Source organism: Anomaloglossus baeobatrachus, chromosome 5 (assembly GCF_048569485.1).
Source record: "Anomaloglossus baeobatrachus isolate aAnoBae1 chromosome 5, aAnoBae1.hap1, whole genome shotgun sequence".
Classification (NCBI taxonomy): Eukaryota; Metazoa; Chordata; class Amphibia; order Anura; family Aromobatidae; genus Anomaloglossus; species Anomaloglossus baeobatrachus.
In genome coordinates, this window is record NC_134357.1 from 307543967 (window position 1) to 307570475 (window position 26509).

General features: G+C 43.4%; 1 protein-coding gene across 1 annotated transcript in view; it reads left to right on the forward strand.

Annotated features, from left to right (window-relative positions):
- The first annotated feature begins 5436 nt into the window (after positions 1–5436).
- CYTH1 (cytohesin 1) overlaps positions 5437–26509 on the forward strand; it is a 65226-nt gene continuing 44153 nt past the window's right edge. Inside the window, exons 1-2 of the mRNA XM_075347512.1 lie at positions 5437–5612; positions 24132–24214. Of these exons, the coding sequence (XP_075203627.1) occupies positions 5594–5612; positions 24132–24214 (102 nt within the window). The 5' untranslated portion in view covers positions 5437–5593. The remainder of the gene's footprint in view (positions 5613–24131; positions 24215–26509) is intronic.

Sequence of the window (26509 nt, forward strand, 5' to 3'; positions counted from 1 at the left end):
TTGTTGTAGTCTCAGGCTGCTGTGCGGCACCGTAGAAAATCATTAGATACAATGTCACAATGCGACATTGATTTGTGTGAAGGGAGTCTTATACCTGAAGTCATGTTCTTACTTCTGTCAGACATAACCTCATGTGCATATGGATACGATAAGAGAAACATTGGTACAGTTCGTACAAAACCAAGAAATTTCTTTTTATTAGTAATGAGAGAACACTACCATGTGGACTGGCTCGAAACAAGCTGGGTTGGACACTCAGGCAGGCTCGCAACGAGTACCCGAGTATAACATGGCTCAAAATGAGCTGGGTCGGTGTGAAGATGTAATTTACCCTCTCACTGTATATGCTGTGATACTATGTCATGATATGTATATTTCCCTGGTTGTATTAGTTGTAATTCATGTATTTTCTTGGGGGAGCTACTGGTCTCAATGTGTCTCTCTCATACAATTGTAGTCTTGGCATCTAATGTGATTATGTAAATAGCCTGTCCTCTTCTATCCAGAGTTGTGTATCCAGTCTGTAATTGCATTGGCCAGTGAAGGAATAGTCATTGTTCTTTACAGCAGGGGATCCCTTCATCTACTGTGGCTGGCAGACATATTGGAGCCCTGTGATGGACCAAGCCATTGATGATAGGATGTGTGACCCCTACCCCCTCTATAAACATGGTGGGCTGGTCAAGGAGCACAGACAATGCATTTCCCTTTTTGTAACTTCAGAGTGAGCTGAAACTAAAGAGAGGAAGGAGCTCCAGCCTGGGTGGCTGTGGACACGGACGGAGCTAGGCCTGTGTGGCGGCCCGTGGGATTGTGTGGAACTCTTTGGACTACTGTAAGGACGATTGCTTTGTTATCCGGTCCGAGGATTGTCGGGAAGGGCCCCCAAATCTGTTTTATGTGGACTTATCGTGTGCTGTTCCAGTGTTCTTGTGAATAAACCTGTTGGATCGTCCCTCGGCCTCGTCCATCCTTTGCTCTGTTGAACACCCCCGTCACAAACTGGTTGGCAGCGCTGGGATCAGAGCAGAAAGAATGGAGGACAACGGCCCATTAACATCTGGAATCAGAACCTCAGAGTACAAGAACTGGAGTGTGGTGAGCCTACAAACAATGGCCCGTGAATTAGGAGTCGGTTACAAAGGACTCTCTAAGGAGCAACTAATTGAGGCATTGGAAAACGCTTGCCTGCAAGATGGCACCGAGGAAGGATTTCCACAGCAAGGGGAGGAAAGACGGGAGCTGGAGGTAAATACCCAAAAAAGTCAATGGATTGTGTGGTATGAGGAGGAAATGGCACTGCTTGGAGATGAGGCCACCATAGAAGATAAGAGGGAGGCTATTCGCGGAGCTAAGGAGAGGGCATTGCTGGAGAGGAGGCTTGCTGTGGAAGCAGCTAGAGGCTCCAGACAGACTGTAACCCCAGCACCCACCATGAGGGAACTTCCCAGGGTGTCCCGCAAAGACTTTAAGCCGTTTAATGAGGCTGCAGGCGACATTGAGGGCTTCTTCCAGGACTTTGAGCATCAGTGTCGATTAATGGAAGTCCCGGACAGGGAGCGTGTCCGGCATCTGGTTGGGCTCCTAGAGGGGGGAGCTGCTGAAGCCTATAGAGCTATGGACCCTCGGTGGAACTGTGAGTATGCGGATATTAAACAGACTATTCTAGAACATTATGCTGTGACCCCAGACACTTACAGGACTCAGTTCCGTGCTTTAGCCTGTGATGGGGAAATGTCTTTTAAGATATATGCTCATAGACTCAAACAAATATGTAATCGCTGGCTGGAGGCAGAGGAGGCCTTATCTTGGGGGACCTTCCTGCAGGTCATCCTAAAAGAGCAGTTCTATGCCAGGTGCCCAGCGGAAATCAGAGAATGGGTGCGTGAGAGAAAGCCGTCAACTGTGGAACAAGCTGCTGCTCTCGCTGATGAGGTGCTCACCATCAAGCCTCAGTGGAGGGTTCTGTTGGAGGATGGAGAGACGCCTAACAGCTCCACAACACCGGATGCCCCCAGTTATTCTGTCCCCATTGTTCCCCGTTCCTCTAAGCCACCACATGTTGATACCCGTGTTAATGTGCCTCCAGTTGCTTCTACTGCACTTTCTGGAATACGCCGGGGAGAGGAAGTAACAGAGCGCAGGTGTTATGTTTGTAGGCATCCCGGGCATTTGCAGGCCTCATGCCCAGCCAGCCCATGGAGGAATCATCCTCAAACCCCTACAGCACCTTCAGGTGGGAGCCGGCCTCCAAGTTCCCCTACCCCTTACCCAAGAGGACGCCTTGGATGGAGGGAGACCCAGCTCAGATGCTATCAATGTGGACAGCCAGGGCATCGGCAAGTCTCCTGCCCAGCTGTTCAAATGAGGACTGATCCTGCACCCAATCGGATTGTTAATTATTTACAGCCCAGTGCCATGGAGGAAGATGTGGCACCGCTATGTGAGGACTGGCCTAGTGACCCAGCCCCCCATGTTGCACCACCAGGAGTTTACGGGGTGCGACCCGCAGTTATGACGACTTCTGCTCATCGAGGTAAGCACTTGCAGGAGGTTGTGCTGGATGGACAGAGACTTGTTGGATTTTGTGACTCGGGTGCTTTCCTCACACTGGCTGATCCCCGAGTGGTTCGGCCTGAGGCAATCCATAGAGGACCTGGGATTGTCATTGAACTGGCTGGTGGACAATGGAGGACTATTCCCACAGCCACTGTGGATCTGAACTTTGGTTTTGGGGTCAGGCGATGTGTGGTTGGGGTGATGGGTAGTCTGCCTGCAGCTGTTCTCCTGGGCAATGATGTGGGAGAGCTACGATGCCAATTCGTGGCTGCATGAAGCCACATGTAAGTAATGCTCTGCCTGTGTGTACTTAACCAGTGACCTGTAGAGGTCCCTAGTACGTACACAAGTTGGGAGGGGGAGGGATTGTGAAGATGTAATTTACCCTCTCACTGTATATGCTGTGATACTATGTCATGATATGTATATTTCCCTGGTTGTATTAGTTGTAATTCATGTATTTTCTTGGGGGAGCTACTGGTCTCAATGTGTCTCTCTCATACAATTGTAGTCTTGGCATCTAATGTGATTATGTAAATAGCCTGTCCTCTTCTATCCAGAGTTGTGTATCCAGTCTGTAATTGCATTGGCCAGTGAAGGAATAGTCATTGTTCTTTACAGCAGGGGATCCCTTCATCTACTGTGGCTGGCAGACATATTGGAGCCCTGTGATGGACCAAGCCATTGATGATAGGATGTGTGACCCCTACCCCCTCTATAAACATGGTGGGCTGGTCAAGGAGCACAGACAATGCATTTCCCTTTTTGTAACTTCAGAGTGAGCTGAAACTAAAGAGAGGAAGGAGCTCCAGCCTGGGTGGCTGTGGACACGGACGGAGCTAGGCCTGTGTGGCGGCCCGTGGGATTGTGTGGAACTCTTTGGACTACTGTAAGGACGATTGCTTTGTTATCTGGTCCGAGGATTGTCGGGAAGGGCCCCCAAATCTGTTTTATGTGGACTTATCGTGTGCTGTTCCAGTGTTCTTGTGAATAAACCTGTTGGATCGTCCCTCGGCCTCGTCCATCCTTTGCTCTGTTGAACACCCCCGTCACAGTCGGACGCTCAGGCGGGCTCGCAACAAGTAGCAGAGTATATCATGGCTCGAAATGAGCTGGATCGGACGCTCAGGCGGGCTCAAAATGAGTACCCGAGTATAATGTGGCTCAAAACGAGCTGGGTTGGATGCTCAGGCGGGCTCGAAACAGGTATTTGAGAATAACGTGGCTTGAAACGAGCAGGGTCGGACGCTCAGGCGGGCTCGAAACGAGTACCCGAGTCTATCGTGGCTCGAAATGAGCTGGATCGGACGCTCAGGTGGTCTCAAAAAAAGTACCCGAGTATAATGTGGCTCAAAACGAGCTGGGTTGGACGCTCAGGCGGCCTCGAAACGGGTATTTGAGAATAATGTGGCTTTAAACGAGCAGGATCGGACGCTCAGGCGGGCTCAAAACGAGTACTTGAGTATAACATGGCTCGAAACGAGCTGGGTCGGACACTCATGTGGGCTCGAAATGAGTAATCTAGTGATGTGTCGGTCGTGAACGATCTGACACAAAGGTCCGGCTCCCTGCTGTGACCGACAGAAGCCGAATCCCCAGTGTGAGCCACTAAAATCTCTAAACTGCTCTTTTTGCCTCTGAAACCCCGCCAACCCGCAGCTAAACACCTACTCAACAATCTAATTGGTCATTTGTAAGTCGGTGGGGTTTAGCCGTGGGTGGGCGGGGTTTTGGCGGCGTTACTATAATCTTAAATATGTGTTCACCTGCGGGTGAACACATTTAATAAGGAGCCGAGAACGATCGGAAAGATCCGGCTCTTTTTCGTGAGCGGAGCCATGGGAACCGGATCACCAAAAAGAGCCGGACTGCCCATCACTAGAGTACTCGAGTATAATGTGGCCTGAAATGAGCCGGGTCGGACGCTCAGGCGGGCACAAAACGAGTACCCGAGTATAATGTGGCTCAAAATCAGCAGGGCTGGATGCTCAGGCGGGCTCAAAATTGGGTACCCGAGTATAATATGGCTCGAAACTAGCTGGCTCGGATTGTGGCTCAAAACGAGCTGGGTCGGATGCTTAGGCGGGCTCGAAACAAGTACCCAAGTTTAATGGAAGTCGATGGAAAACTCAAGCATGAGAAGATCTAGAAAAATTATTAAGTTTCAAATTGACTTCCATTATACTCGGTAAATAAGTGGAGCCCGTCCGAGCCATGGTAGTGCTCACTCATCACTAATTATCAATGCCTGGGGATGACATGCGTGAGTTTTTAAATCCCACCAAGGACACCATCTGCAAGGAGTTTGTATGTTCTCCTCGTGTTTGCGTGGGTTTCCTCCGGGTACTCCAGTTTCCTCCCACACTCCAAAGACATACAGATAGGGAACTTAGATTGTGAGCCCCAATGGGGACAGTTTCGCCAATGTATGTACAGCGCTGTGGAATTAATAGCGCTATATAAATGAATAAAATTATTATTAAATTTTGGCTTCTCTATGGCATATAGGTGGTGTTCATCGTCTTGTGGTATTTCTCGCTTTCCTCACAGCACAGCAAGTTGCATATGTACAGGAAGGATGTCTCTGCTCAGCACAGTGTGGGCGAAGCTCTTACTAAAGTGTGCCACATGCCCACAGCCTGCCTTATCATTCCTGTCACAGGCCCATAGCTTCCTGTCAGAACTCTGCATACATTTCCCGCCTAAACTTCCTGACACAACCTGTGCCTTGTCTGCTGTACCACTACCAAAGGGGCTATCTCTGCTTCACTCCGGACTTTATACCCTGAGCTCAGGTGTCACAGCCAGACCCCACCCACCACTGAGTGCAGCACTGCAGGGGTTAACGTGTGACTAGCGCAGACAGGGTGTAGCAGCTACCCTCCCCCCTCGGGGTGACGTGGACGCCCTTCCCCCGCCTCCTGCCCGTGCTGGGACTTGCAGCAGCTGTCATTACGGAGTCCTGGTTAGGTGGCACCTTGTGCTGGTGGTGACTGCTGAGACGTCCGGAGCCTCAGTCCGAGCAGCCGACAGGATGGTGTTAAATACAGATGGTGAGTTTCCTTCATCACAGGTGGAGGTGCGCGCTGCCATATGGTGTACGGCCATAGCAAGGAGTGCTGATGATTATATATATGTGTAGCTGATTAATGACCGATCCCTTCTTACCGGCGTCTGCCTATGACGTCACGATTATGGCACAGCTGCCAGCAAAAGGTATAAAATAGTTTGGAAACTTTCCTATTTTCATGACTTTTTTTTTTTCATTTTTTAATGTATTTTTCTGATTTCTCAATGTTTTTTATCTGGCAGTTACGTGATAAGTTTCCTATTATGGTCATTTTCCTTCATCGCTTGTTTTTGGAACTATTATTCGTTTCAACAAAATTTTATATCATTCAAAACACTAATCCGGCATGTTGGATTTTTTTTTTTTTTTTTGGGCTGAATTGGCTGAAAAAAACAAAATCCTGTATTACTGACGCACCCTGAGGACGTGTTCACACCTACGTGTTTTTTGGTCGGAGTTTTGTCCGTAAAAAAAGACATCACCCCTACCAATGTTATTCAATGGGACCTTTCAGTCAGATAACCATTTACTAATATATATATATATATATATATATATATATATATATATATATATATATATAAATTATATAATTTTTATTAATATAAATATATATATATTTGATATAATTTTTTTTTTTTTTTTTTTATTTCACGGACCCAATATCATTGTGCGGAAGGGGGGGAATGTAGTATGGACTAATCTTTTGTATTTCATATGAACTAGTCCATAAATGTGCAAAACAAAATAGATTTTTCTAGATATACTATTCTTTATCATAGGAAACTGTATTTGGGCTTGTAAATTCTAATTGCTTATGTATAAGAATGAATGTCATATGGATGACAATCCAGATGAAAAAGGGTTTGTTTGTTTTTTTTGGGATGAAAATTGAATTTTATTTTTTTTTTTTTTCTAAATCTGCTTTTGTGAACTCAGCCTGAGATGATGTATTTTTAGCCCGGATTTTTTTAATAAGCTTTTGTGAACTTAGTCGGAGATGTACGGTATTTTTAGCCCTCATCTGACTAACGAGTTTTCATTTAACGCCTTTAGAATTATGAGATTTGTTATGTAAAAAATGTAACTAAAAACACAACATTCTATGGAGAAAAATTCCTAGTTACTGCTTGAAAAAAATATACTACATCTAGAGCATGATGGAATTTTTTTGGGAGGGAGGCTTCTATTTTTAAGTAAAAGTGAAAAAAAAATATGTAGAATTAAATATTGCTCCATTGACTCTCAGTTGACTCTCAGAATATTGGCTGTAGCATATTTTTTTTTTTTTAGCAAAATCTGCCAAAACATCAAAATTACGTTTTTGGGGGGTTTTTTTTTGTGTTTTTATTTTTTGTTTTACTCCAACTCTTCTGGCTGAAGTATAGTTTCTCAAATAATGTGCTTTAAGATAAAAAAAAAATGTTGCACAGCTGGAGAGTTACATAAATCTGCCATTTATTTAATGAAAAAAGTATGTCTATATTACTAAATTGTTCAACATATTTGTAAAATGTAAATCCTTCCATAGATCGGCTTATTGTATGTTGTAACATTGACCTTTGTCAGCCCAAACTACTCTGGCAGACGGGTTCCACCCTAAATTTCTAAGTTCAGTAATGACTAGTGCTACTATTACGTGAGGCTACAAGCACTTTCACATGACATTATGGACCAAGGGCTCATTCAGATGCCAGTGAATTTCTCAAGAAAATCAGTCTGAGTTTTATCGGTGATATTTTTTCAGTTTCATCAGTGTCATCTGAGTTTGATCAGTTTTTGCTTAAATGAGACAAAAAGACAAAACAAAGGAAAAGATGGAGACAATTTTTCTCTTCATTATCTTGTAGACTGATAATTTGGAAGGCAGCCGAATGCGGTCTACGTTTTATACAGAACCATAAAATTTGCCGATTTTGATTCTACACTGCGATCCATATCAGACATGTGTCCGTAATTTTTGCATTGGACTGCTGAGGTTGTGAAAAAAAATCTGACGTGAACAGCTCTATAGACTGCATCGTGTTTGAAAGCTATCTGTGAAAAATACGGAACTTGTTTGTGAAAACGAACGTCTTAAAGGGGTGGTCCCAAGGCTGAAGAAATTTCAATATAAATCCCTATTTATTGCCCAAATCTAAACTAATATAAAAGAATTCCCTACCCTTCCCTGACTAAACCCTAGAATCCCAGTTCATGCTAGGATACTCAAATGAAGCATCATCAGGGGGCTGAGGCTGCAGTCACTGTGGCAGTGCCTGCCCCCTCCCTGAAATGAAGAGGCTTCAGGTGCTGCTCAGTCTCTCCATTCTCACTGTGCGATATACACATAGTGTCTGTTCTGTTGCTAACTTAGATCAGTAGAGCTGGCAACACAGAGCAGCATGCACTGTCAGTGTGCTCAGAGTACCCGGAGATATGCGGGGACGGCGCTGGTCTCTGAATGCCTCCGGATACTTTGAGCACACTGACAGTGCATGCCCGCTCTGTGTTGCCAGCTCTACTGATCTGAGTTAGCAACAGAAAATACGCTATCACTGTGCAGGTCGCACAGCGAGCAGGGATGGACAGAGCAGTCCCTGAAGCCAGCATCCCTGATGACCCTTCATATCAAGGTGGTGGCAGATGCTGTGACAGTGAAGGGAAAGGTAGGACATTTTTAATACAGCCATAATAGATTTTTTTTTATTATATATATATATATATATATATATATATATATATATATATATATATATTTTATTTTTTTTTTATTTTTTTTTTAAGATTAGGGCAATAAATAGAAAGAGATTTAGATTGAAATCTCTTCAGCCTACGGACCATCCCTAAAGCTGGGTTCACACATAGCGACAGCGACGTCGTTGTTACGTCACCATTTTCTGTGACGCAACAGCGACCTTGTAAGTCGCTGTTATGATGGCTGCTTAGCTGTCAAACACAGCAGAAGCAGCAGCGATCATAACAACACGCGTCGCTGTGCTACATGTGCAGAGAGCAGGGAGCCGCGCACACTGCTTAGCGCTGGCTCCCTGCACTCCTAGCTACAGTACACATCGGGTTAATTACCCGATGTGTACTGCAGCTACATGTGCAGAGAGCAGGGAGCCGGCACTTGCAGCGAGAGCGGCGGACGCTGGTAACGAAGGTAAATATTGGGTAACCAGGGAAAGGTCTTCCCTTGGTTACCCGATGTTTACCCTGGTTACAGCTTACCACAGCTGCCAGATGCCGGCTCCTGCTCTCTGCTCGCTTCATTTCGTCGCTCTCTTGCTGTCACACACAGCGATGTGTGCGCCACAACGGGAGAGCGATGACCAAAAAAATGAAGCTTGACATTCAGGAACGACTGGCGACCTCACAGCAGGGGCCAGCTCGTTGCTGGATGTCACACACAGCGACGGGACGTTGCTGCAACGTCACAGAAAATGGTGACGTAGCAGCGTCGTCGTTGTCGCTGTGTGTGACACCACCCTAACTTCGTCAGTTTTCTGTATCACTATTTCTAAGATGAAAAGCTGCAATTTTTACTATTATGCTTTTCTATGTGTAGTTTCCACTGACAGGACTCTTACTGATTGCAAAAAGTATTCCCTAGTTCACACTTGGCTGCTATGGCACCGATGAAGGTAGCAGCATTAGTCTATTTACATATCTTTATTGCCATAGATGTAGACTGGAGCAGTAGGGTGCATGCACTAGTAGTCCCTCCAATTTCTTCTGACCTCAATTTTGTGGCCTGGTAAGAACTAGGTGAGAATGGAGAACACATTCTCCATTTTGGTGATGGGGATTCTGGTTTGTATAAAGTATAATCTGTTATGGTATAGCCAGATGCAACAGCACTCAAATGGATGTGATGATTTATTATTTATTTATTTTTTTTAAATTGAAGATTTAGACCGGCTTCACTTTCTTATCGGGAGTGAGGGGGGGCCTAGTGATAACCTGCCATGTAGGCGTGTGCAATCAACATATGTTGTGCTCCTGTCCAACAAGTTGCTTATGAATAAGGAGTCTACTTTCTCCGAAACGCGTCAAGTGTAAATATATTCTGCACTTGGTTGGAATTACCTTTTTTATGAATTTTGAATAAAGAATTTTTTTATTACGTCGGTGCTGGATCTTCTCTCCTCCCCTCCTCCTCTTGATGTGACTGATAAATAATTTATGCCTTTTTTATGGGAAGCCCAGATGCCTTTATAAACTGCACTGCAAAAACTTGTTTACCAGCCACACACACACTGTCTCCTGGTAGCATGCGGGTGGTTAGGCTAGTATCTCACTTTTTGTTGTTAGTTCACTATAACATGTGCATCTACGTACATGCCTGCATATATATTCCATATACACATTATTTACACATTATAATAATGCAGCAGCTTCTGTAGATCTCGCTCCTGAATCAGTTTTTGGAGTCCAAATTGCTTTTCACTTACTGCCATAGTACTACGTTAACTGGAAAATTATTTTAATATTTTTTTTTTTAGAATTGCAAAGTACGTAGAAATGAGTTGTCACTTCTGCTTTTGAGGGAGGCTCATACGTTACAGGCCAAGTGTTACCACATTTATGCAACTACTGACGTCTTTGGAGCGTAACAGGAAGTTCACTGCTTCAAAAGTTGTACAACATGCAACATTTTTACTTCCAAATATATTCCTTTTTTTTTTTTTTGTAGAGGATTATAGGAGTATGTATCTGGAACAAATCAGTTATGTTGCTATCATTTTTTTAATGGTAAATTTTCTCATTCTGTTACAGCTTGAGCAAGAGGCTTCATTGCAGAATTCATAATTTGGTTAGATTTGGACTGATTTCATGTTTAATAGTTGTAATATACATTTATTATTTATATTATATAATATTTTGTTATTTCTCTGAGGGTTACATTAGCACCAGTGAGCATGCTATGATCAAATATGTCAGACAAGACACCAGGATGGCATTCCAGGCTTCGGAAATGGACTTTTAGGTTTTATAGTCTGGAAATGGCATTACAAAATAAGAGGAAAAAAAACCCACACACCCTTAATATGATTAATTTTAGGTGGAGCTATTTTGTGCTGCTATGTAAATTGCTACCACTCTTGTAATTGCAGCAAGACTCTGACTGAGACAGAATTTGCCATCTTGAACTCTTCTAGTTGTCACTGCCATAAACCCAGAAATGGCTAATGGAGTCACTTGCAGTACCGTATTATTATGTAAATTGACGGGTTTTCTATGCTGCACATCTTGTCCTACTTGTCCCATGAAGTTTCAGTTGAGTGCACTCTAGCATCTGTTTTACAGGTGTAATTTTCAGGATGCATCTACCTTCATTGCCTGAATATTCTTCCATTTTATTCCTGGTGGTCACTGCTTCTAGTTTATTTAAGGGTATGTGCGCACGTTGCTTTTTACCTGCTTTTTACCTGCTTTTTTGCTGCTTTTTCTTCTGCGCTGTTTAATGCCAAAATGGATGTGTTCTTCTATTCAAGCAAAGTCTATGGGAATTTGAGTTTCTTGTTCACACTATGTTGTTCAAAATGCTGCCTTTTTCAGGCAGAACTTTGGTCAAAAACTCAGCTTTTCAAAGAAGCAACATGTCAATTGTTTTTGCCATTTGGGTTTTGCAGAGTTTTTGACCAAAGTTCTGCCACAAAAAGGCTGCATTTTGAACAACATAGTGTGAACAAGAAACCCAAATTCCCATAGACTTTGCTTGAATAGAAGAACACATCCATTTTGGCATTAAACAGCGCAGAAGAAAAAGCAGCAAAAAAGCAGGTAAAAAGCAGGTAAAAAGCAACGTGCGCACATACCCTAAGCCAACCATTGGCAAGAGGCCGCAAACTGCCAACACTATCCAAAGCAATTAACGAGTAGGAGTTACACAAAGATAACATTTTCAATGCTAGATATGGACACTTTTTGAAACTGCATTATTTAACACCAAAATCGTAGCAAGATTAAGAAAAACAGTATCACAAGAATGTTTTTGAGAATTTGATAAGCTTGCGAAGTACAACAGTAAGGCTAGGTTCGCACACTGCGTCTTTTTGACGCTGCGTTTTTGTGCGTTTTTGGCCGCTAAAAACGCACAAATGCACCTGCGTCAAAAAACCGCATGCGTTTTTTGCCGCGATTTGGTGCGTTTTTGGCTGCGTTTTTGATCTCTGCGTTTTTCCAATGCATTGCATGGGGGGAAAACGCAGAAAAACGCAGGAAAGAACTGACTTGTCCATTTTTTTTTTTTAAACTCAAAAACGCAGGTAAAAAAAACAGATGTGTGCGGACAGCAAAAATGAAAACTCATAGACTTTGCTGGGGAAGCAAAGTCTTGCAGTTTTGAGGCCAAAAACGCACCCGAAAAATGCGCAAAAACGCCGCGAAAAACGCACTGTGCGCACATAGCCTAAATGGGCATGCAAGAAACTAAGAAGGCCTAATAGAAAGCAGAGTGAGGTGAAAGAGCAAATCTATCCAGTTATTGCCAAATGGTTTGTTGGAGTAAATATAAAAGGAGATTTTTTTTTTTTTTTTTTTAAGTCTTGTAAAATATCCTGCCAAATGAGCAAACAAGAGTGTTGCTTATGATTGGTGGTACCCTGGTTATTTAGGCTACTTTCACACATCCGGCTTTTGCAATGCGGCACAATCCGGCACTTTGCAGAAAAACCGCAACCGTTTTTTTTTTTTTTTTTCCTGCATAGACTTTAATTAGTGCCGCATTGTGCCGCATGGGCTTGCGTTCGGTCCGGTTTTTGCCGCATGCGGCAGATTTAGCCGATGCGGCGGCCGGATGGAACGTTCCCTGCCACGTTTTTTGCTCCGGCAAAAAAAAACGCATCGCGCCGCATCCGGCCGATGCGGCGCTTTTCCCAATGCATCCCTATGGATGCCGGATGGGGCGCGATGCGGCAAAAACCGCATCCGGCCGCCGCATGCGGTTTTTGCAACTGCGCATGCTCAGTAGCATGCCGCAAGCGGCAAAAACCGGACCGCCCGCATGTAAAAAGCTTATGCAAAGGATGCGGCGTTTTCGCCGCATCCGTTACATAGGTTTCACAGCCGGATTGAGCCGCACGGCTCAAACCGGATGTGTGAAAGTAGCCTTAACAGGTCACTGGTTGGACAGAATAGTTGGTCATTATCGATGAGTAGCCAGTGGCGATGCACTGGAATGCTTGGATGCTTAGTGGGCAACTGAGGCCAACCTGCTCTACTGGAAAGTTCGAAAGGGAAGGCAATGTTTTTAACCAAATGTTACTATTGTGTTTTGTCTGCTGTGGAAGATTAATATCTTCAATCTAGAAAAACCCTGGCTAGATATTTGGGTATGATGGTTGAACAACTATGTAGGCTTATGCGGGCGTCACACGAGACGATCTATCGTGCGATATGTCGTTGGGGTCACGGTTTTCGTGACGCACATCCGGCATCGTTTGCGATGTCGTTGCGTGTGACACCTCCGAGCGACTCAGAACGTTCGCAAATCGGTTACAAATCGTGTATCGTTGACATGTCGCTTATTTTTAAAAAGTCGTTTATTCTTCTTTGCGCCGGTTGTTTATCGTACCTGGGGTAGCACACATCGCTCCGTGTGACACCCCGGGAACGATGAACACAGCTTACCTGCGTCCCGGCGGCAATGCTGAAGGAAGGAGGTGGGCGGGATGTTTACGTCCCAGTCATCTCAACCCCTCCGCTTCTATTGGCCGGCCAATGTGTGACGTCGCTGTGACACCGAACGTCCCACCCCCTTCAGGAAGTGGATGTTCGCCGCCCACAGCGACGTCGCTCAGCAGTTAAGTGCGTTTGACGGGGGTTTAACGACTTTGTGCGCCACGGGCAACTAATTGCTCGTGACGCACAAACGACGGGAGTGGGTGCGATCGCACGATATATCGTCTCGTGGGAAGCCCGCATTAGACAGAATTGCCCAGTTAGTGGTTTCTATTGGGGTTCCGTTCAAGTCCTTGTCCCAAACTGAACTCTATCTAAAGTCCGGCTGAACCCGCCGAACTGGACTTCGACTGATCTGCTCATCTTTAATCTCAGCGTGTACTCTCTGTGATAGGACACTAACAGCAGGAACTTCTATACTCGCCTATCCCTGGTGCTGATGTCTCTGGCACTGCTGCTTCTGGGTCCACAGTGCAGTGAATATGCATGAGCATAATGAGCAATCCTTGAAGCAAGTGACAACAGAGGCAGAGACACAGTGCAGGAGACAGGTGAGTATAGAAAATAATTTTATTTCAAAGACTTGTTTTCTCCTGTACATGTCACACGGATCACATCAGTCCATGTGACATCAGTGCTGCCAGAAAAAAATGGACTTGTTGCTTTTTGGAGCACATGGGAACACGTTCGTCAGAAAACAGGGATAGGTGCATATACCAATTGATTTTAATGGGTCTGCGTATGTCCGTGCCTTCAGTACATATGAAAATGGACGTCATACGTACTTGAACCACGGACGTGTGAAGTGGCCTAAGATAAGTGATACTATGGGTTCTCTCCTCTTAGTATTAGATTGTTGTATATGAACGAAATGTTTTTTGTGACGTCCAGTGCTCTTTATGAGAAACTAGTGTTTGTTCGAGAGTGGTGCTAGGAAATTTCTAATAAGCACCTGGGAGTTTCCAGGCTGCTTTGTTCCCTTCCGGTTCAGCTATATTGCTGCAGGTCTCTAAAGCCACTGCCGTAATTGGGGAAAAAAACATACAAAAAAACCCTGCCATGCTATAAAAAAAACCCAAAACCCTCATCTCTAATCTGACATTGGTGCCCTATTTTAGCAAAGTGGCACCATTGTCTATGCTGACATGGACTAATTTACCAGCTGGTCATCTATTTGTTGCTAGGTTTGCACATTTTGATTGCACAATGTGATGAGATGAGTACAATTAAATTTTGCAACCTTTTAATTTTGAATTGCTTGCCTTGGAACTTTCCTGTCACATGATAATTCAGTTAGTCAGTCAGCAGATTATCACTTTCACATCCCACCCAATCCACAATTACTGTTAGTCTGACAGATCCTTTTAAAGAGAATCTGTCAGTAGGGTCATGTCTCCTAAGCCTTGCAGGTCATAAAAAGTTGGACAAAATTATACCTCGATGTCTTATTCCAGAGAAATTCATGTTTGTTTTTTTTTGTTTTTTTTTATGTGTGTGTATATATATATATATAATATATATGTATGTGTGTACATACATACACACACATACATATGTATATGTACACACACACACACACACACACACACACACACACACACACACACACACACACACACACACACACACACACACACATTAGATAGATAGATAGATATCTAATATGTGTGTGTGTGTGTGTGTGTGTATATGTATGTACGATATATTATTATAGCGTGTGTGTACATATACATATATGTGTGTGTGTGTGTATGTGTATATATATATATATGTACATACACACACATACATATGTATATGTACACACACGCTATAATAATATAGCAATATATCGTACATACATATATATACACACACATTAGATATAGATATATATATATAATCTATATCTAATGTGTGTGTGTGTGTGTATATGTATGTACGATATATTGCTATATTATTATAGCGTGTGTGTGTACATATACGTGTATGTATATGTGTATATATATATATATATATATATATATATATATATATATATATATATATATATATATATATATATATATATATATACACTGAATGTGTGTATGTCCGGGATTGGCATCTGCACAGTCGCAGCTACAGCCACAAAATTTTGCGCACTCACACTTCTGGATCCCGAGAGCGTCATAGGCTATGTTTTGAGGGGAAATTTTAACCCCCGCGCTTTAGTTATTCACCAAAAAACCTGCCTCCATTAAAGCGAATGGAGCTGGGAGCCACAGTGCAGCCAGACCTTCAGAAGAATGCGCAGCCACACCCTTATATGGAATGTTGGCGTGTCACAATGCAGGCAGAGGGAAAGAGATGGAAAGAGACAGGCAGAGGAAAAGAGACAGAGAGGGAAAGAAACAGCGATGGATAGACAGACAGGGAAAGAGACGGAGAGAGAGACAGAGAGATATACAGAGAGGGAAACAGACAGAGAATGGGAGAGAAACAGAGAGACAGTTACTATACCGGGCGTTAATACATTCTATTTATACATTCTATCCCGGGAATGTTAATACATTCTATTTTGTTAACAGTTATTAACCCGGGCGAAGCCGGGTAGTACAGCTAGTGTGTGTGTGTTAGGGGCTTGGTTAGTTGGGCCGCTAATATGCAGGTATCATCTCACTATTTTCATTAGAGCTACAGCTTATGAAAGCTTGAACATTTTCTCTTTTTTTGTTAGAGCATTTGTGTAGTGCCATCTTAAAACCAAACATTTTGACAAATAGATCAAAATTAGCATGCTTCCCTTCCAGGCCGTAATCTATCACAGTTGTGTTGTAATCTTCGTTAGTGGAGAGTATTAGAGCCAAATACCCCATATTTGTTGTGAGCGTATGGAATAATTATTTCTACGTTTTTGTATCTAACATCGCTTCTGTGGTGCCCTGGACAAGCCAGGTCGTCACAGAACAACACCTACACACCCCACACTCCCGGTCAGGCACACCGAAGTCAGGCACAAACCCTTGTTGCCTTCCTCCAGGGGCTGATGTTCACACCAGGGGGGTGGGCCAGGCGGTTGGCCCCGCCCACCGAGGAGTTCACAGTCCTGGAGGCGGGAAAAGAGGCAGTTTAGTTTTGGAGGTGAAAGTGGAAGGAGGAAAGTGGCAGTTAGGCAGACTGAGGTTGGTCCGGGTGTGTGGCCCGGACGGATCAGCAAGGTTGGCAGACGGTGGTGACCGTCTGCAGGAGTGGCCTATTGGAGCTAACCGTAAGGACAGTGGACGGGTGGTGGCCCGGCGGTACCTGACCGGTACGCAAAGAGAAGCCAGCACCATCCGGCAGGGGCTTACGGACCCCGGCAAGGCTAGGAGTCGCCGTGAATTTGCCAAATCCGTTAGCGAAGGGAACCTCCTGGGTTTCCCAGCAGCCAAGTCCCGTCAGAAGGCAACAGTCCAACTAAAAGAGGGAAACAGTCACCGCCAAGGCTAAAGTTCCCAGGGCCAGAGCCTGCGGGCAAAAGGGGCTCCTTCAGCACCCATCCAAGCTGGGGAGCGGGTTACCGGTGGGAACCCATTGGAACCGTACACGTTACACAGGTGCAGGGAAAGGCGGTCACCATCAACCTGCCGGGAGGAGAAACACCGCAGCCGTCTGTGGGACCCGTCCATCCAGCCGTGTGTTTTACCGAGAACTGTGTCCTCATCATTGGCTGAGTGAGTACTACCGTGCCGTGCGGCACAGCGCTGCCCCCGCGACCCTGCACCTCGCCAGGCCCCGTAACCCGCCTGCCATCCATCCCTATCCCATCACCGGGCCCCGGGACAACCAACCCCCTACCCACGGAGGGGAGAACTAACATCCAGGCTGCTCCCTGTCATCGCTCCTGGGATCCCCGTCCAGAGCAGTGGTGGTGTCACCAATATCACCACAACCGTGGGTGGCGTCACGGACAATAACTAAATCCCCACCATCCAATCCCCACCCTTTTCACTCACGGGCAAGGAACGCCGCTCGAGTCCCCAGGATCCGGCCCACCACTCGAGCCACCACCGAGGAGCAGCAGCCGCGGCCGGACCCGAGCAGTGGGAGAGCGCAGCATCCCCTCCTCCGCCCGCGACACTTCATTCTAGAAAATTGCAACCATTAAAGTCAGCAATGTATAGCTTTATTTACAACTGATTTGCCTTTGTAATAATTGTACAAGCATCACTCCGTGTCCTCTTTCAGTCAATCGTAAAGTGGAGCAGTCTGCAAATTTCACCTTGCAGACTACATATATCAATATATCATGAAATGGATCTTAGACCTGATAAGATTGGTGTGATTACTTTGAAAATCCGTGTCAGAATGGCTATATAAGGCTATGTGTGCACAGTGCGTTTTTCGTGGCATTTTTGCACGTTTTTCAGTTGCGTTTTTGGGTTCAAAACTGCATGACTTTGCTTCCCCAGCAAAGCCTATGAGTTTTCATTCTTGCTGTCCGCACACCACTTTATTTTTCTGAGCTGCAAAAAAAATGGTCTTGTCAATTCTTTTCTGCGTTTTACTGCATTTTCCACCCATGCAATGCATTGGAAAAACGCAGCAAAACGCAGAGATCAAAAACGCACCGAAACGCGGCAAAATGCATGCGTTTTACCAATGTGTTTTTGCCGCGGGTGCGTTTGTGTGTGTTTTTGCGGCCACAAACGCAGCGTCAAAAAAACGCAGGGTGCGTACATAGCCTAACACTTCTTGAAAGTTTAACTCCCTCTCCACCCCCTCTAGTTTGACTGACCTCTCCTCAGTGCCCCTCTCGGTGCTCAGATCTCACACTGCTCAGTACAAGCTGCAGCTGTCAGGCTGCCTAGGCCGGGATTGCATAGATATGGACTAGTTTAATCTCATAGTAATAGCAGTATAATACAGTTTTCCTGATCTGTTTTATAATATACGTAGCTTGTATTGTGAAATCTGGTGACATCGCTTTAAAGGGAACCTGTCATCAGAAATTTCGCCCAAAAGCTAAAAGATTCCCCCTCTGCAGCTCCTGTGCTGCATTCTAGGAAGGTCCCTGTTATTATTGTGCCCCATGTGAGACCAAAATAAAGCCTTTATAAAGTACTACCTTTTTGTATGCAGCTTCTGTAAATGGGACACGGGGGCGGGCTCTCTGCCGTCCGTTATTCTGCCTCCTGGTCCTGTATGCCGCCCCCATCGCTCCTTTCCATATCTGATGCACCGCCCACTGCTCCAGCCATCCCCGCGCATGCCCAGTGCCAGTCTCACGGGACTGAGCAATGTGACCGCTGGTGACGTGTGCGCAGACAAGTGATTATGGGCGGGACTGTGACTGTTATCAGCAAGTACCCGCCCATAATCTCGTGAGCGCGCAAACCTCTCCAGCGGTCACACTGTGCTCAGTGTAGATGCTAGACTGTATGGGCTGCTTCCAGGGATGACGTCCCTTTGTCACGTGATAGGGGCGTGTTCAAAATACTATCACGTGACAAAGGGACGTCATCCCTGGAAGCAGCCCATACAGTCTAGCATCTACACTGAGCACAGTGTGACCGCTGGAGAGGTTTGCGTGCTCACGAGATTATGGGCGGGTACTTGCTGATAAGTCACAGTCCCGCCCATAATCACTTGTCTGCGCACACGTCACCAGCGGTCACATTGCTCAGTCCCGTGAGACTGGCACTGGGCATGCGCGGGGATGGCTGGAGCAGTGGGCGGTGCATCAGATATGGAAAGGAGCGATGGGGGCGGCATACAGGACCAGGGGGCAGAATAACGGACGGCAGAGAGCCCGCCCCCGGGACGGATTTACAGAAGCTGCATACAAAAAGGTAGCACTTTATAAAGGCTTTATTTTGGTCTCACATGGGGCACAATAATAACAGGGACCTTCCTAGAATGTAGCCCAGGAGCTGCAGAGGGGGAATCTTTTAGCTTTTGGGCGAAATTTCTGATGACCGGTTCCCTTTAAACTAGAGCATTGTGTTAGTTTTTCTTGCAGTTTTTGTACTTCTCGTTTAGAAAGTCATACATAATGCCAACATTTCTGTACTTAAATCTGCCCTTATTTCAAGTGCTACTGTTTAATGATGCATGACAGTCCTGATCTCTAGTTGTACGACATGACACTACTGCTAAATAATAATTTGTTCTCCTTACATAATAGAGGAGTTGACGTTAAATAATACCTAGGATGTTCTGTTGCCGTACCTCCTGAACTGAACAAGCACATTAAAGCAATGCCACTCCCATATACGTCAATGTAATAAAGATTGTCTCCAATGTACGACGTCGGTTCTTGTCATTAGCAGAATATTATCTCTGTGCTTACTTTACGGTTTACAGTGACTAATTCGATATTCCTATAATGATCATATAAATAAAGGGACAGAAATAGAGAATAATTAACATCCCTCTACAGATGGCAAAACCATATTACTTGAATATTAGATTTTTACTTTTTCATGAGCCATGCAAATAAATTGATTTACTCAGTTCTGACAGTCCACATAAGAAAAGTGTTTTAGAGGGGTTCAAATGGCTAACACTTTAAATTGCCTTTTGCCATTCATGCTGTTAAAGGGGTATTTCTAAAATGTAATAATCTTTTGAAAACCCCAGTTACCTGCATAAGTTCCCAATACATTCTGTACTTACTGTGTGCACTCTGTGTCACGTTTCCTGCCCTGCTTCCTCCATTCTTTACAGTATTGAGTAAAGTGGGCATTCCCGCATCACATCGTATATGACTGTCGTCACTTAAAGTATCCAGGTGGGCACTCCCTTGTTGTGGTGCACAAGTAATGGGTATGGCAAACCAAACATCCATAGATTCTTAGAGACCAGCACTCACAACGTTATTATTCTTATATGTAATTTATTTTAATTTCCATGCTTTCAAATGGCAATATAACGTGTCTCACCTTCCTTCTCAAGCCTTTCTGAGGTGTTGCATACCTGAATTCGTTTAAAAAAAAAAAATCATTACCCCCTTAACCGACTCTCCATAACATGCTTTTATTTCACTGAGGGGTTGGAGGTGCAGGAACTGAGTGTGCTCTACAAAAGCTATATGTCAGCTGCATTATACAGCCAGCATCTGCCTGTGTCGCCAGCAAAGGGGATGAACCTTTCATATGCCACTGTCTAGTATCTGTTCAATGGTGCCCATCATTCTCCCCATCACCCTTGTGCACCGATTGTGGGAAGCCGTTAAGTTGCCTTTGTAACTGAGGGCCATCTGAAGGCCACCATTGCTGCCATTTTGGCACTTCACAAGCTGTGTTTCATAGAAGACTATTATTAAGACTTCACACCTTCAATGAAATCCATTCTCTTCTATGCCTTTTGAACTCCAAATAATGTGAATTACAAATTTGGTGTGTGAACAGAAATGTGAAACTTCTCCACTCAGATATATATATATATATATATATATATATATATATATATATATATATATATATATATATATATATATATATATATATATATATATATATATATATATATATATATATATATATATATATATATATATATATATATAATTATTATAAAAATTATTTTTTTTTTTAAATAGTTATTCAAATCACCCACCTTTTTTTTTTTTTTTTTTTTTTTTTTTTTTTTTTTTTTTTTTTTTTTTTTTTTTTTTTTTTTTTTTTTTTTTTCCTAGTTACAAATAAACCTCCACATCTGTACATCTGTAAAAGTCGAAGTCTATTGAAATAGAAAACTATTTAACTTGTATGGTAAAAGCTGTAAAGCTGTCACCGAACCACCCACAAAAAGTAATCAAAATGTAGTATGAACCCCATAATGATACATTTTAATGGTAACATTCAGCATCAAAATACAATCTTACGCATCTCAGTCGCCGAAATTTTATTTTTTTTTCAAGTGTCTTGATATGATGATTTTTTTTTTTTTATGCCACTGAAATGGCAAAAGAAAAAAATTTGCTATCACAATAATTGTACTAACCTAGAAAATAGTGTTTGTCATCCTGTGTTTGTTGTGTCTTTTTCCCTTGCACACACTAAAAATGAAACCCAAAAAATTATGGTAGAATTGCTTTTTGGTTTGTTTAGTTTTTCTTTTTAATAATTTATCCTTACTTTTTCCCCCATTTCCCACTAACATTGTATGGTAAAATTAATGGTGTCAATTAAAGCTACAAATCGTTCCGCAAAAAGCGACTTTCGAAGTTTGCAGCTTCAATGTGTTTATTTCTTTTAGTCTGTTTCTATGGTTACTGAAGTACAATTATAAGCCTTTCAGAAGTTTTACACTTTTGACAAATACATGAAGGTTATGAAAAGACTGTATATTTACAGTGCTTTCCTTATTTTAAAGGTTTGAACAATTTGCTAATATGAGGGGGCTGCTAAGGCTTTAGCTTTGTGATTTTTTTTTTTTTTTTTTTTTTAAATATATGTTTTCAAAATTTTCTTTATTGCTTATGGCAACAGTGTTCTACACAAATGCGGGAAAACAAAATGGCGGAGTCTAATGTGATATTCACAGCAACTGCGAGCAGAGAAGTGATAAAATTCTTGTTTCTGCAAGGAAAGTCCACGAAGGATATTCATGGTGATATGTCACAGACATTGGAAGAACAATGCTCTTCATATTCCACAATTAAGAACTGGGTTGCCAAATTTTAAAACCGGCCACTTCAGCACTAATGATAAGGAACGTCCTGGACGCCTAGAGTGGTTTTTCCGGAGATCGTTAATTCTGTGCACAACCTTCTACTCGACAATTGATAAATTTCAGCTAAAGCAATAGCAGACATCATGGGGATTTCCCGTGAATGTAGTTGTCATTATCCATGAACATTTTGACATGAGGAAGCGATCTGCAAAGTGGGTCCACAAATATTTGTTTGACAACAGATCAGAGAAGCCTGTGAGTGAAAACTTCCCCGTCGATTTTCAGACTGATAAGAACTTCCTGGATCGACTGGTCACTATAGATGAGACCTGGATTTATTTGTATGACCCTGAAAACGAGCAGTCAAGAGTGAAAGTACAGTGGTTCTCCTCATCCAAAGAAGTTCAGGGTGCAAAAATCAGCCACCAAGGTGATGGCGTCTGTGTTCTGAGATAAGGAGGGTGTGCTGCTAGTGGACTACCTTCAAAAGGGTTCCACTATCAATGCAAGGTATTACATTGAACTTTTGGACCAATTGAAGGCCGTTCTGAAGCCCAAAAGGTGCGGCAAGCCATCCAAAGGAATCTTGTTCCTGCAAGACACAGCCTCTGCTCACACTGCACAAGCGACCATGGCAAAACTGGCAAAGATGGGTTTCCAGCTGGTTGACCACCCACCTTATTCACCAGATCTAGCTCCTTCCGACTATCATCTGTTTCCAAACCTGAAGAAACATCTCAAGGGTACCAAATTTGACACTATTTCTGATGCCATAGCTGCTACGGATGCCTGGTTTGAGGCACAACCATAATCCTTCTTTTTGCTAGGCTTACAAAACTTGGAATACCGATGTATGTGGAATAAATGTAAAGTTTCATCATCCTAGCTTGTTTTTTTCTGGGTAAAGCCAAAAACATATCAGCAGCCCCTTGTACATGGCAAACCATTCTTGACAAGTCAGTGCTCGGACTTTATCATAATGTAGAAGGCTTTTGTCTTTCAACCTGCTTTTTGAAGATTGACCACAGATTGAGGTCTGCGTAGTTAGCCACTTTAGCCATGTAAGAGATGGTGTTCTGTTATTGTTAATCTCCAAATAGCTCCTGGATCTTTAGAAGAAGTTGGTTTTGGAGACGGATTAGATCCCATCCTTGATTCACAACCTTTTTCTTAGGCAAAATCGTTTAGTGTGCCTACTCCCTTAGGATGGAAAGTGATCCCACATATCATGGGATGCTTTACTGTTGGCATAACACAAGACCTCATGGTGGCACTCCCTTTTTTTCTTTTCCGGGTAATCAGTCTTCACCCGTCCCAAACAGTTTGAAGGAGGCATCTTCAAAGAAAATAAGTTTACCCAGTCCTCTGTAGTCCAGTCCTGGTACTTCCTGCAGAATGGCAGCCTTCCCTTGATGTCTGTCTTGAAGAAAAGTGGCTTCCTGCTATCCTTCTTGACACCAGGCCAGCCCTAAAAAGCCTTTGCCTCACTGAGTGCAGATGCACTGACACCCAACTGTTGCCTTTCATGAGCAAAGATTGCAGTTGTGTTCAATTGATCCTGTAGCTGAATCCTCTTAAGAGATGGTTCTGACAGTAGCTGGACTTTCTTGGGCACTCTGAAGCCTTCTTCATGGCAATTGAACATCTTTTAGAAGTTCTTGAAGATGCTAAAAGTGGTTACCTTGGGGACAATCTTACAAGTAGCTATGTTCTTACCTGTAAAGCCCTTTTTAATGTAAAGCAATGTTGACAGCACGTGTATCCATGGTTCACAGATAATGCTTTCAATATCTCTATTTACACACTGAAAATAGAAGTGAAGATGTCTTTTTACAATGTAAAGACTAAACGCCTGTCTTGAAATGCACTACTCGCACAGATACAGAGTTCATTACAGTCTGTTGTTGTGTTTCTCTTCTACGCAGCTTCATAAGCAGAATTAGGACCCATTTCAGTTTCTAATCGTAGTCTCTTCTGTGTAACCACCTCAGTGTCGTGCTGATATTCTAAATGAGAACACCTAGTGACGTGAATGTCACAACTTTGTGGCAGTAGTTCTGGTTTAGCATATCAGCAGTGACTCGGGAAACCATAATAAACAGGAAGTTATTAGTGTTAATAACAAACATGGCATAACATGGTATAGCATAGTCACACATAGAAGCATGTTATCGGATGTGAATAAGGTGAATAAACTTTGATATTCTTTCTCTAGTGCCCAGTGATTTGACGCCTCAGGAGAGAGAGGAACTGGAGAACATCCAGCGTAGGAAGCAGAAACTGCTGGAAGATATACAGGTGAGTGTCCTTTTTTGTTATCCGGTTTCTCTGGAATGCAAGCATTTGTATAAAATCTCCTAAACTGGTCTAAAATAAAGACTTTTTTTTTTTTTTTATTTGACAATGCTTGTGACTTGTTGAAGACTTTGTTACATATGGAGACTTCATACATTTTGCGCACACTCATGAAGTGTTAGGGCTAGTATCATTGATTGCTGCTTAATATACTACCATGTTTTGAAGGAGTTTTCGGTCTTAGACTACACTACATAGATGAAATGTAGGTTTGTAATGACCAACAGGCAAGACTTCTCATCCAGTGATGATCTCATGCTCATCAATGTGAAACGTTCTGGCAAAGTCAACCCTTCAAACGTAATTACAGAATATTTAGAAAATTTGTAGTTTAGCCCATTTTTTAATAGCAAAAAGGCAAATGGATAACTCAATCAAGATAACTAGCTGGCCGACTCAATATACCGCTCCTCTGTTGGATCTCTGGGTTAAATATTTAAACACTTGAAAATAAGGAGGATAGGACAGAGAAGGGGAAGAGGCAATGAGAGCATATACTCAACGACCTGGTATGCTTTAAGCATTAGGAAGTGCCATTCATGGAATTTTTTACTCTATGCTGCCCATCTTTGACAGCCAAAAATAGATCTTTATTCCCATAACAAGCAGAAAATGGCCAAGATGGAAGCACACCTTGTAAAGCATTACTCCAGCGTGTTTTGTGTTTTTTTTTTTTTTTTTTTGTTTGTTTTTTTTCCTATTTGACTGATGGAGTCTACGTCCTCTGTATCCTTCTCTTATATTAACCCTCCAACGTCTTCATTTTCTGTCACTGCTGCTCGTCAGTCTCTAGCTGTTTGTGACCTGCCAGCTGCTCCAAGTTAACCGAAGGTTATCTTCAATACAAGTCTATAAGAGCCTCATTCTGGCTCTCATAGACTTGCATTGAGAACTTGTATGTAACTTCTTTTGACTTCCGGCCAGTAAAAAGTTTGTTATGATAATAGAGTGCCTCAGGACCAGAGTTGCGCCTGTAAAAGGTGAAGACACCACAGGATGAGTATGTAACTAGTGGCGGGGACTTTAGATTAATATCACCATTAAAGAGCTGAAAAACAAATACGCTGGTGTGGCGCTTTAAAGAGGACAGTTCACTGGATATTTTTAATCTAATTAGACAGCTTCATCTAATTGGCACTGTTGCACGGATTCTGGAAAGGTAATCTTTTATTTCTGTGCCTCTCCATTCCAAAGGTATGGCCCCGGGTAATAATGGGGGGCCCAATATTCACATTTTCACTTCAGTCAACTAGGCATGTACCACAGAATTTATGCTGCTGTGTTCAAGGCCTAAAATAAGTAGTAAAATCAGTAAGGGGCACAGTAACTGCGGAGTGAGAACACACTGAGCCAAGATGCAGCTAAGACCTTCTCTGTGGACTTTTGATTGGCCAAAGCGATGGGAAAGGAAAAATCAAACACCCACAGAGAAGTTATGATGTGTACGCTGAGTGGATTGAATGGAAAATTTACATGTTGGGCGCTCTAGCACTGAGCGTCATAATTTTGGAATGGAGGAGCACAGCAGAAAAATTAAACCTGTTCCAGACTCAATGGAGCAGTACCAATCAGGAGGTACTTAGTTTATATAACAAAAAAAAAACAGTGAAATGTTCTCTTTTAAAGGGGTATTCCCTATCTTGGGCAGTTTTTGTCTGAGATGGGAATAAGGCTATGTGCGCACGTTGCTTTTTTTTTTTTTTTTTTCCCGCTGAACTGCAGTGTAACTGCATGCGTTCAGCTTCCCCAGCAAAGTCTATGAGCGAGCCGAAAAATCAATGCACACGCTGCGGTTGTAAATGCAGCGTTTTGGATGTCTCACTGCAACCAATCACAGCTGCAGGTGGGCGGGTCTATATCGTGCAGTAAAATAAACAGATAAATAATTAAAAAAAAATAACGACGTGCTGTCCCCCCCCCCCAATTTTGATACCAGCCAAGATAAAGCCACATGGCTGAAGCCTGGTATTCTCAGGATGGGGAGCGCCACGTTATGGGGAGTTCCCCAGCCTAACGATATCAGCCAGGAGCCGCCTGGAATTGCCGCATCCATTACATGCGACAGTCCCGGGACTTTACCCGGCTCATCTCGAATTACCCTGGTGCGGTGGCAATCGGGGTAATAAGGGGTTAATGGCAGCAGCCCATAGCTGCCACTAAGTCCTAGGTTAATCATGACAGGCAACTCCCCGAGATACCTTCCATAATTAACCTGTAAGTGAAAGTAAATGAACACAT